The following is a 15640-nucleotide window of genomic DNA, read 5'->3' as shown; positions in this document are numbered from 1 at the left end:
TTTTTTTTTTGCTTTGTGATTTGTTTCTGTTGTTGTTTCCTTTTGCTTCTTGTTTTTCAGACAGGGAAACCTGTGTATCCTGGCTGTCCTGAAACTCAATCCGTAGACCAGGCTAGCCTCGAACTCAGAGATCCACGTGCCTCTGCCCCTCCCCACCCCTCAAGTGCTGGGACTAACAGCATGCCCCACCACACCCAGCTGGTTCTGTGTTTTAATTTCAGGACAGGTTTTTACACTATAATCTTGGCTGTCCCGGAAGTCACTGTAGACTAGGCTGGCCATGATTCCCCAGCAGCTCTCCTACCTCCCTCTCCGGAGCACTGCAATTACCACCGCTGCCTTGTCTGTTTATAAGAGGAGTGATCACAAGCCCTGCCTCGGGAGCTTCTGCAAGCATTTAGTCAGCAGATGTAAAATGCCTGCTCGAGTACCTGGCTCACAAAAGGAGCCGAGCATTGTCACAGTAGAAGTGACCACATTGCCCTGTAGGAGACTAGTGCTCCAGGGTGAAGGTCAAGGTAGACCCAGGCCGGTTGGTTCTGCTCTGCTTCCCCTATGCCTACTGACCTTCACCTGCGCAGATGGGAAGTGGCAGTCAACAGGTATACAGCCCGTGTGGTCGCCATGTGGATAGTGAAGCCTTAAAATGTGGCAAATCTGAATTGAAACGTGTACAAAGTGTCCTGTATGGAGATGTCCATTCTCTGAATATCAAAGACCTAGTAAAAATCACATGTCTGGGGGGCTGAGAAGACGACTCACTCAGTGAAAGTGCTGGCTCTGCAAGTATGGGGACCCTAATTTCAAATGGCCAGGAACCATGCTATAAGTCCAGCATAGCTGTACACAACTCTAACCCCAGTCCTGTGGAGGACATGAAGTAGGATTGCTGGGACTGGGTGGCTACCAGCCTAAATCCGGATCCAGTGAGACACCCGTCTCAAGGAAATAAAGCAAAGTGTGATAGGAAAAAATACTAGGTGAGCGCTTCTGGCTGCCACACATGCATAGGCACACGTATGCACCCGCCCGCACACGTGTGCACTCAGCACAGAGACACACACTCAAAACACACACACTCTCTCACACATACACACAGTTGTGTCTTGTAGTGGTATTTTGTTTGTATTTTAATAAATCAAGCTTGCCTGAGGATCAGAAAAGTAAAGCAGCCACACTGGCCAGCCTTACAGACCAGGCAGCAATGACACACACCTTTAACCTTAATAGCCACAGTAGTTTGCCGTAGAAACCGGGCCGTAGTCATGCACACCCTTAACCACAGAACTAGAGAGGATTATAAAATGGGAGGAGACAGCTCTTAGTCTCATTCTGAGATTCCTGGAGGCAAGATCTTCGTTTTGGACTAAAGTATAGATAAGAGCCAGTGGCTGGCTGTTTTGCTTTTCTGACCTTCAGGCTGAACTCCAATTTCTGTCTCTTGAGTTTTTAATTAATCGTGTTTCAGTATCTCATTAACATTTTTTATTTGTTTGTTTTTTTTGTTTTTTGTTTTTTTTTTTTTGGCTTATGGAGACAAGTTTCTCTGTGTAACAGCCCCTGGTTGTCCTAGAACTCACTCTGTAGACCAGGCTGGCCTCAATTTCACAAAGATCTTCCCGCCTCTGCCTCCCCAGTGCTGGGATTAAAGGCATGCACCAGCACCACCAGCTCCTTTTAAATGTGGAAACTAGAAAACTTAAGCTGTATGTGTCTCACCTTTTATTTTACTTAGATAGTGCTGGAGCCTTTGATTGTATAAAAGACACTATGATTATCTTATGATAGGAAAAAGGATTTTCAAATTATTTCTTTGACTTTTTAGAATATTTCATATATAGGCTGTGCGATACAAAAGCAGGTAAAATGGACATTGTTTGCTATGTAGTTGATGAATTTTAAAAACATGTATATATTTGTATATTCAACCACTATAGTCAGTGAAAAACAAGTTTTCTTTCTCCATCTTCCTGGACACAAAGTCCCACCCTTAGCCAAGAAGCCATTTGCAATTGCTACCTGCTGGGGAAAAAAAAAATCCATTTCTCAATGGAGTGTCACTAGGTCTATCAGTAACGCTCCATGCCCAGATGTAGCTGGCCTCTAGAAAGCAGACTCTGTGTGTATGTGCGCGTGAGCATTTTTGTTTTGTTTTTTCCTGTTTCTGTTTTGTTTATTTTGAGTCAGAAGGAGGAAGAACATGAACTTGAGTGGGTAGGGACCTTGGGAGGATCTAGGAAGAGTTTGGGAAGGAGAACAAATATCATCAAAATATATTTTATGGAAAAAATGTAATAAAAGTTTTTAAGGAACAAGTTTTGAAGGGCATTAAGCATTTCAGGGCCAGTGGGACAACATGAAGAAAAGGGAGAACCCCAGTGTCAGAGCTGCCAGTGATTTGTGGGGTCTGCACGGGTTGCCTGCAGAGTAGCTTGTCCAGAATGGAGTTTCAAATTTGAATTTGAATTTCTTTAGTGCAGAGGGAAGCTCCACTATTTGGCTGTAGTCCCCAGCACCCTACTGCTTCTCATTTGTCCCCACTCGGCTCAGGAATATTTCTTGCTTGACCTCTATTGCCATTTGAATTTGTTTGCTCTCAAACTGGGCACGGAGACTGAGAGTAAAAATAATGAACAAGGGCTGGAGAGATGGCTTAGCAGATAAAGTGCCAGCTGTGCAAGCACTGGGACCTGGATTTAACCTCCAGTGCCCATGGAAAATTGCGAGCGGTGCGTGAGTACAGCCCCAGCATTGAGAGCGGGGAGGGACAGACAGGCAGAGCCCTGGGCTCACGGATCAGCCAGTCTAGCGGAATAGATGGATCCAGGTTGAGGGAAAGACCCTGTCTCAGAAAGTAAGGTGGAGAGCAATTGAAAAAAAATCATCCTGGTATTGACCTCCAGCCTCCATAGGTGCATACACTATGCACTGGGCAGAGTACCCTCTCACATGCGTACATCGAATATGTCACCCAAAAAGTAAAGAACAATCAAGGAAGATGCCTGACGTCAACCTCCGCCACACACCCCCACACACATACATCATATACACTCATACACACATAAATAGATACAATAATGGGGAATGTTTTTCTCAGTTCTCTGGGATAGTAACTGGGAACAAATGAGATTACAGGCTTTAAAAGTTATCAGGGACACAGCCCTTTAAACACGGAGATGGATCGGCATGGCCATTTCATCTTCCAGTGAGTGTCGTGTCACCCCATCCCTTGGTTAGTCACTTCTGATTAGCATCCTTCCTTGCATGATGGTCGTGTTTGGTACCCTCTGTAGGGGCCACAGAAGAACACTTCCCAGGATCGTCATCTTCCTCAGACCCGTCTGAGAGCTCCTCCGGGGAGAATCCTGCCGTGGATGGAGGCTGCCAGGACCTTTCCCACTCTGAGCAGGATGACTCCTCTGAGAAGATGGGCCTCATCTCTGAAGCGACCACCCCTCCCGGGAGCCCAGTGCAGCCCACGCCTGACTTGGCCTCGGCCATCAGCAACTGGGTCCAGTTTGAAGATGATACGCCTTGGAGCAGCACCTCACCGCCTCACAAGGAAACTGGTGAGCTGGGGAGGAAGTCAAGGAGGGATCTGGCTTTGTACAGGCTGTTGAAGGGCTTTCCTGTGAGAGGTCTGTAAGGCTTCTAGGGCTCCAGATTTTTGAGCTTCAGAACCTGGAAATGTACAGGAGAGAGCGAAGACCCCATCTCTTTTCAACTCCATGACAAGGTTTTGGTTAAATATGTACACAAAAGGATTGGATGCTAGGTCATTTTCATTTTTGTTTTGTTTTTGAGACAGCTCTCACTATGTAGCCCTGATTGTCCTGGACCTAGCTCTATAGACCAGGCTGGCCTCAAACTCACCGAGATCCGCCTGTCTCTGCCTCCCGAGTGCTGAGATTAAGGGTGTGCATCACCACTACCCAGCATGAGTACCTATATTTTTATCTATTATCAGAAATTGGAATTACATTTACTCAGCTCCAGTATTGTAAGCTGCAGACACATAGGAATGAGTGTTTCTAACCTGTAAGTCACTGACCATCCCTAAACAGGGACCTCTGGCATCAGAGTCCTCAGGGTAGGAGATGGCCTTGAGTGGCAGAGATCTTATTTTGTTGCACTTAAATGATCAGAAGCTGCACTGTGAACCTCAGAGAACACAGGGAATTGATCTCATCCCTACACATCCCCCAACCCACACCTCACTGTCCACCCTGACTCCCCATCCCCACCTAGTGACCTAGCCATTTACTGCGCTATGTGCTCCAGTATATCAAGGATGGTTTGATAATCCAGTGTGTGTGTTAGTTCTTAACTTACTGCTGTAACAAATGACCACAGACTTGGTGACTTAAACAGCATGAGCTTTTATCACCTGTAATTCTGCCTTTCAGTAGTCTGACATGGTGTTCCTTTTTGTACATTCTAGGCAAGAATCGGTTTCCTGGTCCTTCATAGATTCCATAGGCCACCCAAGTTCTTTGACCTGGGACCCCTTCCTCTGTCTCCAAAGCCAGAGCTGTAGTATTTATTATTCTGTGCCTTTATTCTGAAGTAATATCTCTCCAGTGCCCCCCCATTTGATTTTTTAAGGACTGTTGTGGTTATGTTGGGCTCATAATTTCCCTATCTCGGTATCTCAGTCAATATTCTGTTGCTGTAAAGAGACACCATAACCACGGAAACTCTTATAAAGGAAAGCATTTCATTGCGGCTGGCTTACAGCTTCAGAGGCTTAGTCCATTATTGTCGTGGTACACAGGCAGGCATGGTGCTGGAGAGGTAGCTGAGAGTTCTACATCTGGATTGGCAGGCAACAAGCAGGAAGGAGAGGGACAGAGAGGGGGGGCCTGGCTTGAGCATTTGAAACCCCAAATCCCACCTCCCCCCCACTGATATACTTCCTCCAACAAGGCCACACTTCCCAATCCCTGTGAAATCGCACCACTCCCTAAAGCCCAAACATCCAAATCCAAGAGCCTATAGGGGCCATTCTTATTCAAACCACCATGTTCCTGTTCCTCCTATCTGCTAAATCCCCTTGCCGTGTAAGGTAATACATTCACAGGTCTTGGGGGTTAGAAGGACATCTTATACGCAGAGGGTGGAGGACATCATCCTGTCTACTACAGAGTCATATTAGTAAAAAAAAACCAGAATTGCTATGTATTTCTGTTGATGTATTAACTGTTTTGCTAGTTTTACTTTTAAAAATACGATCTCAAGTCAGGCCTAGTTGTAAAGCTTGGGGAAATTTAGAAAGATCCTGTCAATTAAGATAAAAGATGTAAAGGGCTGGTCGAGCATTGCCTTGCATACCTGTAGGTCTGTGTGCAATCCCTAATATTGGGAAGGAGGATTCACAGGAAGCAGTGGTCTGAGCATGTGTGCAGTCTTGCTTGACGCTGGATGTCATCTGAGCACAGGAGTTTGAGATCAGTTTAGGCAGCATGGGAAGAACCTGTAGTGGCTTAAATTAAAGCTGTCCCCGATCGGCTCAGGTATTTGAAAACTTGGTCCCAGTTTGTTGGCACTGGGGAGGAACCTTTAGGAGGTGGAACCTTACTGAAGGAAGTACATCAGTTGGGGGGAAGGCTTTGAGAGCTCATTGCCTCACCCAGCTTCCAGTTTGTTCTCTCAACTTCCTTCATGTGGATGGAAGCGGAGCCTCTTGGCTTCTAGCTCTGACTCCGGCTCTGCTAGCTTGTCATCACCACCAGGGCGGATTCTTACTGCCTGGAACTGGAAGCCAAATAAGCTTTCCTCCCTGAGTTGCCCTTGATCATAGTTTTTTTTTTTTTTTGTTTTTGTTTTTGTTTTTTATTACAGCAACAGAAAACTAACTACTGAAGACATTTTTAAAAAGAGATTTCTTTTTTCTAACATGCTTCCTTGTCATTAAAAATAATTTCAAGAAAATATACCGGTCTGGAGAGTTAGACAGTTCAGGGTTTACGAGCGCTTGCTGCTCTTCCAGAGGACCTGGCTTTAAATCCTAGCATCTGTAGCTTCAGTTCCAGAGGATCTAATGTCTTTTTCTGGCTTCCTTGGGCACTGCATACCTGTGGTACACAGACATAAATGCAAGCAAAACACCTATACATATAAAATGAAATTAAGTTGAGTTATATACGAAAATATAAAGTATGATTCTGCCATATAACAGGTGTTTCCATTTTGACAGAATACCTCAAACATTTGGGTGTCATTTTTCATTTCTAATCATCAGGCTTTCAGCGATTTGTTGGTGATTGAGCCATGCTGTGTCAGATCCAGACTGGTTCTGGCTGGCTGGGGAGTGAGGGAGCCACGCTTAGTGAACCTCTGACGCTGGCTCTTCAGCTCTCCATACAGGAAAACGATGGAACACGGGGGCTGTGGTTTGAATGTTTTGTCTCTCCAGGATTTATGTTGAAATCTAATCACCAATGTTTTGGTATTATGGGGTCCTTTGGAAGGTGACTAGGTCACCTTGAGGGTGGACCCTTTGTGAAGGGGCTCAGCGCCCCATGGCAATGTTTGTCTTTTTGCCACGTGAGAACACCAGCTGCTGTCTGTACAGAATGGACCCTCACCAGGATCTTAATCTGGTATCTTTATCTTGACCTTCCCTTCCCAGCCTCCTGATCTGTGAGGATTAAATTTATATTCTTTATAAATTACTCAACCCATGGTATCATAGTATGACAACAAGGACAGAAAAGCCAGTCATATGAATCAGTACAAAAGTGTGACTATTGTTATTACTATTTATTTTTTTTTAATGGATTTCATATAGCCCAGGCTAGCCTTTGACTGTCTATATAGCACAGGTTGGCTAGCCTTGAACTTCTGATCCTCCTGCCTCCACCTCCACTATAGTGAAATTACAGACAGGCAGCACAAGCCTGGTCGGCTGGTCTTTACTTTTGGTCAGTTACCTCTGTGGAATGCCGACTCTCAGCACTTTCACTGAGTCATCCTGTGTATCCTTTACACCGATCCAATAAGGAAGGTTTTACTATGAAGTCCCTTTCTCTGCGAGGACACTGAGGCAGGTAATGGTTTGAGAATTTGCTCCAGGTTAGGGGCTAAGAAGTGACAGAAAGGAGCTTTAACACCTGGTGCACCGGCCTCAAGGCCTTGGAGCAGCCAGCGCTGTGTTGTGGTACTTGCCTCTTGCCTCGCACTTCCTCCCACTGCCAGTGCTCTAGGGCCCCCTTCTCCTGAAATACACCAGAGGCAAGGGGAGTAAGGGGTGGGAGGCCAGGGCTGGAAGGTGATGGGAGGGCAGAAAGAACGCTCTTCTGAGTGTCCATGCCTTCAGGGCCTGGATAATATTCAAAGTATCCAGATCCTTTCGCTTCTTGTTCAGACTTCACGTTTAGCCTCTAATTGCTCAAAACAATTAGGGTGACAGATGGGGCAACTTGCCTCAACTCGTTACCACTTCCTTTGGTGAAGCTGATTTTGGACTTAGTCTTAATTAAGTTGTTTCCATCCAGCTAAGGATCCTGAGTGGTTATTGACAATGATTTTGCTATAGAGTTAAGACTTTATTACCTGAAGCAACGTTAATAGCTCAGTTGGTAGAATGGGTGTCTAGCATGCATGGTCGGTGGGTTTGGTCACCATCTTGTAAAAAATGACTGTGCTAATTCACACCTCTAATCTTAGCAGTTGGGAGGTGAGACCAGAGACTCAAGGTCAGTGTCAGCTTTGTAGCAAGACCTGAGGTCATTCTGGGCTACTTGGGACACCATCTCTAAAAATTTAATAATACAAAAATATCCTTGGTGAACAAAATATTAGACTTTAAAGACAAAATCCAGCTCAGACATGTAAGACTACAGCTTACCTCAGTCCTGGCAGTAAAGATTTATTGACAGCAGCAAAAGGCTAATGTCTGGGCCCTAGTTTGCTGGTTTGCTTTGATATTTTTAAAGTATCACATTTATAACATGTTGCAAAGTATTGTTTTGACAGCTGAGATTTTTTTGGTACATCGTAAATTGTGCACCCAAGACAATTATTATCACCTGCTGTACCCTAATTCTAGCCTTTCGTTGAATTGAAGGTGTATTAGTGTCCATAGAAGACAAAGCAAAAAGTTACAATTATGGAAGACTAAGTTTGTCTTGAAAATTGCTCAGATATCAATAATCCCATGCATTTCTGTGTCTGATGAATTCACTAGCTCTGTGAAGATGGAGCCTAGTAAAAAGCTAGACTGAACTATGCATAGGACTATCTGGTCCCCTAAGACTCTATACAGAGCATTAGTCTTGTTTAAGAGCAGAGGATCAAGAAATCCAAGAGCCAGATTCGAAACCTACCCATGTGCCACTTGACCTTTGAGAGAGCACGCTAAATAAAAGGCTTCAGGATGCTTTCTTATCATCTAAACCATCCTTTTCCTCGTGGGCCTGCTCCCCCTGGGCTTCCTGCCTTGGGCTGTGTTTAACAAGTAGGATGGCTGGTAGAGTTCACAACAAAAGAAAATGAAGAGAAACTGGCCATCAGTTCACTCAGTGTGGCCAACATAAACAGTCCACAGGTTAGACCTTCGTTCACTTTGGACGTTGGTGGATAGTGGATAGTGCAAGGTTTTAACTTAAGTGGAACATGTGTGGATCATGTGTCATGATATCAAGACTATGGCTGGACCTGTAAGCATCACACAGAAACAGCCTATATCTCTACAGCATCCTCCTTCATCATGCTGGAGGCCCTTGCTGCTGCTTGCACTCACTGCAGCCTGCTCCATTCTTTTGGTAATACTGAAATTTATGATTCATTAGGATGAATAATTGCACCCAAAGGCAGCAGGTTCACCACTTTGAACCTGCCAATGTTACTTTATTTGGAGATAAGACCCAATGCAAGCGCTTCCTCTCTGCAGTTCTGCTAGGTGTGGGCACCCAAAGACAGAGTGTAGTGCTCAGAATTTAACAGACACTCACTCAACTTCTTCCCAAGCCTTCTAGTAGGAACCCAGAGCCAGCTTGCACCTGTGTGATTTCTCCTGTCCATTTCCTGTTGATAACCAACCACCTGTTTTTCCATGCATGTCTTTCAGCAACTTCGTGCATTTTTGTTATTATCGTAATGTTTTACATTTCATGGTAGCTGGAAACTTGAACTTGTCTCTGAGGAAGTAAAGGAAAAAGTAGAAAAAGTAGATATTGGGAGAAGTTTCTTGTTTGTCTTTGTTATGCTTTCCTTTTTTGTTCTATTCAAGAACTTCATTTTATAGCCAGGTTCAGCTATTATCTCTTGTGAAGAATAAAAACTAAAATTCAAAGCACTCTCCCTTGTCAGTTATCAGTTACTTCCAGGACATCTTTGAAGTTTTTTTGTTTTTGTTTTTTTTCCGAGACAGAGTTTCTCTGTGGCTTTGAAACCTGTCCTGGAACTTGCTCAGTAGATTAGGCTGGACTTGAACTCACAGAGATCTGCCTGCCTCTGCCTCCCGAGTGCTGGGATTAAACACATGCGCCGCCACCACGTGGCTTCTTCGAAGTTCTTGCTCAGTTTGCCCTGGACCACTGGTGACTACTTAGAGAGTTCACAGGTAGGTAGGTTTTCAGCTTCCAGAAAATCACTGGTTATCCTATGATTCTCAGGGGCATCTGACAACATAAAAAAGTTTCTTTACCTATTTCTCACTTTTCTACTTTTTAAAAAATGTTTTCCTTAAGTCTTTTGATTCACATTCTGAATGTTTTCATTCAATTGTAGATTCCAAGAAAACTTTTTAGAAAGTTTATTCATCATCAAGATTATTATTTGTGGTGGTGGTTTGTGTGTGTGTGTGTGTGTGTGTGTGTGTGTGTGTGTGTGTGTGTGTGTGTGTGTGGTAAGCACCACTCCCATGTGTACTTTAGTAGCATCTTCAGGAGTAGCATGCATTCTGTCCTTCTATGGCTTCTGGGTGTTATCTCTGGTTATGAGACTTGCATGGCGACTGCTTTCACCTACTGAGCCATCTCGCTGTCCCCTTCTCTCAGACTAGGTGATGTATAAATGAAATGGAGGAGTAATAGAGATGGCTCAGTGACCAAAAGCCCTGGCTGCACTTCCCGAGGACCCAGGTTCAATTCTCAGCACCCATAGGGGGACTCACAGATGTTCGTAACTCCAGTTCCAGGCAATCCAGTGCCCACTTCTGACCCCCATGAACACTGCATACAAGTGACTTACAGATATACATGCAGGAAAAACGCATACAGGAACTGAGAAAAGGGCAGTGTTTGATGTGTATGTTAAACATGGAAATAAATTTGGATTTCTGGTGAGATGAATATGTAGGTCTGTCTCATCATTCAGGTAGGTGGTGAAGTTCAGCCATAGAGAAGGACCAGGGAAAGGAATTTTGATTGATTTAACCTTCTTTCTAGTCAGATCAGTAATGTGTAGTTAGTTTATTCACCATTTCTGTTGATGGTATTAAGTCCCTATGACTGTAGAATAAGATGTCTTTGAGCTAAGAGAAAAATGTTTCCCTGTAGTCACTGAATTCCGTGGTCTTGGCCTAAGAGAATTGGGCGGGAGGATGAGGAAAAGAAGTTGTTCTGATAGAATCATTCTTAGCAGTCATTTCTACAAGAGAAGTGAAGCCTATTCTAGCCAGCTGCTCAGTATCTGAAGATTCTGGCTTGCCGAGAGGAGCTGGGAAAGCAAGGGGAGCAGACACACCAAGGAGAAATGCTATCTGGAAGACTCCTTTCCTTCCCTCCATTCTTTGAAGTCCTTCTGGCAAAGGAGAGAAAAAAACAAAAGATCTCTCCACCTAAGAGTGAAGCCAGAAGGCTTTGGACTCCAGCCTAGAAAGGGAATGAACGGATTGCCCCAATTAAAATGCAAGGAGCCTGTAGGCACAGTGGAGTTAGGGACAAAGATGTTGCCCTCAATGGTAGAGCTTTAATTTTTAGGACATTGAAATGGCAGAGCCTTGCCCTAGGGAGTTTAGCGAGGCCAGGGAATTGTTAGCTCACCTTGATGACCTGGTCACTTTATTTTGTTGTGCACTGAAGCAGCCCACGGGTCACTGGAAAGCCAGGAGAGGCACCTGATCCAGAAACAGTTCCAGAAACGCTTAGATACATCAGCGGCACAGCCGGCTCTTGGACTTTTAACTAGGGCAGGAATTGAAGTGAATAAAATCCCATCGTGGCTGGCCTAGGAAAAAGAGGCACATGATTTCCTCTAGAAAAACATGATGGAGCTTGCCTAGCCGCATGGCCCTAGGCTCCATCCCCAGCGCTGCAATAAATGAATACAAATGGAAAAAAGCCCTTTTATTACCATGTGTTGAAGAAAGTAAGCGAGCTAGCATTCAATTCTTTGGATGTGAAAGCTGAGGATACTAGCAGGGAGAGGACCAATCAGACGATTCCCCTTGACTCTATCCCATGAAAACCCCTGAAATGTGATAGAAGTCAGATATAGGATACATCTCCAACTTAATGAGACTATTTTCAGTTGGGCCATCTTAGTAAATGTTTGATGTCAGAACTTTAGATTGCCAAAGACTTAAGACCATGTTGTCACAGAACACTGTCTGCATCTTAGTTTGTGTGTGTGCCGTGGTACAACATTATATGGGGCTGGAGAGATGGCTCAGCAGTTAAGAGCACTGGCTTTTCTTCCAGAGGCCCTGGGTTCAAATCCCAGCAACTGCATGGTGGCTTACAACCACCTGTAGCTCCAGTTTCAGGGTGTCTATTGCCATCTTCTGACATGGGCACTAGGCACACTTGTGGAGTACATATATATATACACAGAAATATACACATAAAGTAAAATTTTAAAAATTAAAAAGTTTTTTTAAGAAAACTTGTTTGCTGAGCCCTATGCTTGCTGCTCAGACAATCTGCTAAGCTATGAGTAGAACGAAGGGATACAATAAATAAATAAACTTTCTAGAAAGTCTGTCCAAACTAAAATCAAGTCTTCCTATTTTTCTTTAAGAGAAAGATTTTGAGAATGAAGCAAAACCCAGCTGCTGTTTTGTTCATGTTGAGCCCATTAGCTCTAGTTCCCAACTTTCTGTAGCCACAAACATCTGACTGACATTTGGCTTTAAAATTCCATGCAAAGAGCGTAGTGGTCAACTTAACCTATCCCCTCCAATCTTCACAAAGATTCTTTCCGACCAAAACCAATTTCACCCGTGCACAAAGTGCATTGCACGTACTGACTGTGTTTAAAAACGCTGACAGACTGACGAAGAGAACAAAGTTCACCCTCCAAATTTTAGAAGGCGGATATGGAGGCACTGTTATCAGCAGTGGCTTCCTGTCCCTCATTATCCTGTGTGCTGACCTTCCTCCACGGACATGACAGTTTCTGCTGGAACCGGGGCTGAATTGAACCCATTATGCAGATACTGCAGGATATGAATATTTAAAAACATTTCTCAAAACCCTTTCATTTCCGGAACATTTGTCCCACAGCCCAAGCGAAACACTAATATTCCCTTATCCTTCATATGTCCTCTATGAGCTTGGGCTGAGGCCTTCCCATTGTGTCTGGGGGAAGCTAATTATTTGGGGCCAGAGAAAGAGCCGTTTGTTTGGGAGGAGGATCAGCAATGATGTCAGCCGTGTAGAAAGAGGCCAGAGAGATTTCATCTTCGAAGCTCGCCCAGTGGTTCATTCTGGCTGCTGGGGGTGGGTGGTGGGTAGGGGTGAATATGGAGACATGCATATGTATTTCCCTCCTCAATAGAGGCACTCTTATTTTCTTAGTACCTTGAGTTGTTCTTTGCTACTAGATATAATTGATGACCTTTCCGGAGGACATACCCAGGAATAAATCTGAAACAGAGTGGGTCCCGCCTCCCTCACCGCTCAGCCTTGCTGGTTCAGACACATTGATTGCCGCTAGCACTGTTTCCTCTGCCTAGAGGCTCTCCCTCCAGTTTCTCACTCAAAATCCCACACATCTGTGGCCTCCTTAGGGAGGCTGAGAGCATTCCACAACCCACCCTCAAGCTAGCTTTCCCTTGGAAATTTACCAGCTGAATGCAGTCACATGTTTATTCCTTTACTTTCTTTTTCTCTAGTCAGTTTCTTGATGAAGTATAGTTATGAAGAAACAGGGTATTTGTCTGGTTTTGTTTTGTGACAGGTCACAAGTAGCCCTGCCTCTACTTCCCCAGGGCTGGAATTACAAGTGTGTACTTGGTTTATGTGGCACTGGGGATTGAACCCAGAACTTTGTACATGTTAGGCAAGTACCCTACCAATAGAGATATACCCCCAGCCTGATAAATAGCTTTGAGCTTTTTATATTGATAAATAGCTTAAGCAAAGATACTAAGACAGTGGTGCTGAGGTGGGTGGTAGTAACGCACGCCTTTAATCCCAGCTCTCAAGAGACAGAGGCAGGCAGATCTCTGAGTTCTAGGCCCTAGTTCCAGGATAGCCAAGGCTACACAAAGAAACCCTGTCTTGGGAGGGGGTGGTGCTTAGGAAAAGGACAGTATACAACCCAAGACATGGGTAGCAGGTTTCTCAAAAGAAGACTGGTTTCATTGTCTGTCCACTTGAACAAAGAACTTCATCTCTCTAATCCATCCTCTCTCCTAGAATGTGGTATGTGGATTTAGGTGCTTACTTAGTGTCTGTTTGATTAGTAAATGAAGATAGGAGAGGTGGGTATGAAACCCACTGTGGACTACCTGATGGCTCCAGTGATGGGAATAACTGGTCTACCCTTAGTTAGACCAAAGAGATGGCATCCTTGGTGAAGTCAGTCATCATTGTTGTTATTGTTGTTATCATCACCACCACCACCATCATCGTCATAGTTGTCATTCCTCCACTTTCTCACTACTTACTGTTATAGTTGTCAATCTTCCTCCCCTTCTTCCCCACCTCCTGTTCCTCTTCCTTCTCCTCCTCCTCTCTTTCTTCTTCTTCAACAAAATAGACAAAGAAATTGTGCCAACCTGTCATCATGCCCTGATTAACTATTATCATTGGTTCATAATTTTTCATCATCATATACTCAATATATATATATGTATACATGTCTCTCTCCATATATATGTATATGTATATATGTATATATACTATATGTATATATGTGTGTATATAGTAACACGTGTACACACATACTTAACATGTGCACATAACAACATAACACATGTTTGTACGTATATACAGATACATCCATGGCTATACATGAACATATATTTTCCTGGGGGCTGCCTTTAAAAGGAAGTATACTTAAAATTATCCTCTGTAAGTTTTATTTATTTCACTGAAAGGTACTATCGTGCCATGGGTAAAGGAAAAAGTTTTAAAGGTGAATTTTTCTCTATCTTTAAACATTAAAATTCCAATATTCTGTTCCAGAGAACATTCAGAAAAATTTGTGGCCTCTCTTACCATCTGTGGAACACAAAACATAATAAACTACCTGAACATGCATCAATTAACTAGTGCATTCATGCGAAAAAGTATTTAGGTGTTGGGAATGCCGTTATGAGACAGCTGGACTCAGGAGTCCCTGCTCTCCCTCGATTGTGCTTACTAACAATTGGGCAGTCTGTTCCCAATGGGCCTTCTAGAGATGAACAAGAGCGCCCCTGAGCCAGTGCTGGGGACAGGCACTTCATTTGGCCACTCTGAAGTAGCAGGAAAATCACAGTGCATTAATATCTGTTTTATATCCATGGCTGAATTCTCAGCATTGAAAAAAAATTACATGTAGCCCTTGGGATTAGATGAAGCGGTGGAAGACTGGCCTAGCAGGAGCGACAGCTTGGAAGGGTAGCTGCGCTCGGACAGGAGCAAAATGGGAGAAGAGACAACCGTGCAGCAGGGGAGTCCTGGAGCTTCAGACATGTAGATCCGTGGACAGGGTGATGAGGATTTTGACTTTTATTACGGATGCAATAGCAGCTATCCAAAGAGGCACAATTCAAAAAATAACTATTAAAATGCTGAGGCTTCATTAGCTGTGATTACCCATATAAGATCTGCATAACCTTGGGCTCCTCAACACCCTGCCGTAGAGAGAGGGGAAGCCCCACCCCCGCTGAGGATGTACAGTTAACTGTGGGGTTTTTTTTCCCCCCAATGGTGTAGCCACTGATAACGTGCCCATGCTCCTGTAAACAAGCCCTCATCCATACTCCTGTAAATCACTAATGGAAGCACACACATATACGGGGGCGGTGAGGGTCATATGAGTAGAACAGATGAGGGGCTAGTAGAAAAGAAGAAGGGAATGAGCCTGTGTGGGAGGGGAGCAGGAGAGAGTTGGGAGGGTGAATATGATCTAAATACATTATGTATATGCTTGAACTGTTATAATGAAACCCATTATAATGTGTAATTAATATATGTTAATTAAAACAAACCCTCTGAGGCTTGCCATAGTGTGACCGTTGAGAAGGGTGTGGTTGGACGTCCTAGAGAGGCCTCAAACTTATCCAGATGAGAGTGTGGTGGCTGGGCTGAGGATATCAGCATGGTAGCCAGAAATAACCAGATCCCACAGCTTTTGAAAGTAGGTCTTGACACAGAAGAAATTCAGAGAATCATTAGATCTTACTACAAAAGCCTGTATACCACAAAACTGGAAAATGCAAAAGAAATGGACATTTTTTTAGATAAGTACCATATACCAAAGC

The 15640-nt window shown here is 44.0% G+C and overlaps 1 protein-coding gene across 1 annotated transcript in view; it reads left to right on the top strand.

Annotated features, from left to right (window-relative positions):
- The window catches only part of Ston2 (stonin 2), a 148410-nt gene that overhangs the window by 38535 nt on the left and 94235 nt on the right, over positions 1-15640 (top strand). The window contains exon 3 of the mRNA XM_026780537.1: positions 3294-3569. Within this exon, the coding sequence (XP_026636338.1) occupies positions 3294-3569 (276 nt within the window). The remainder of the gene's footprint in view (positions 1-3293; positions 3570-15640) is intronic.

Source organism: Microtus ochrogaster, chromosome 1, assembly GCF_000317375.1.
Source record: "Microtus ochrogaster isolate Prairie Vole_2 chromosome 1, MicOch1.0, whole genome shotgun sequence".
NCBI lineage: Eukaryota > Metazoa > Chordata > Mammalia > Rodentia > Cricetidae > Microtus > Microtus ochrogaster.
This window is presented reverse-complemented; position numbering and strand designations above follow the sequence as displayed.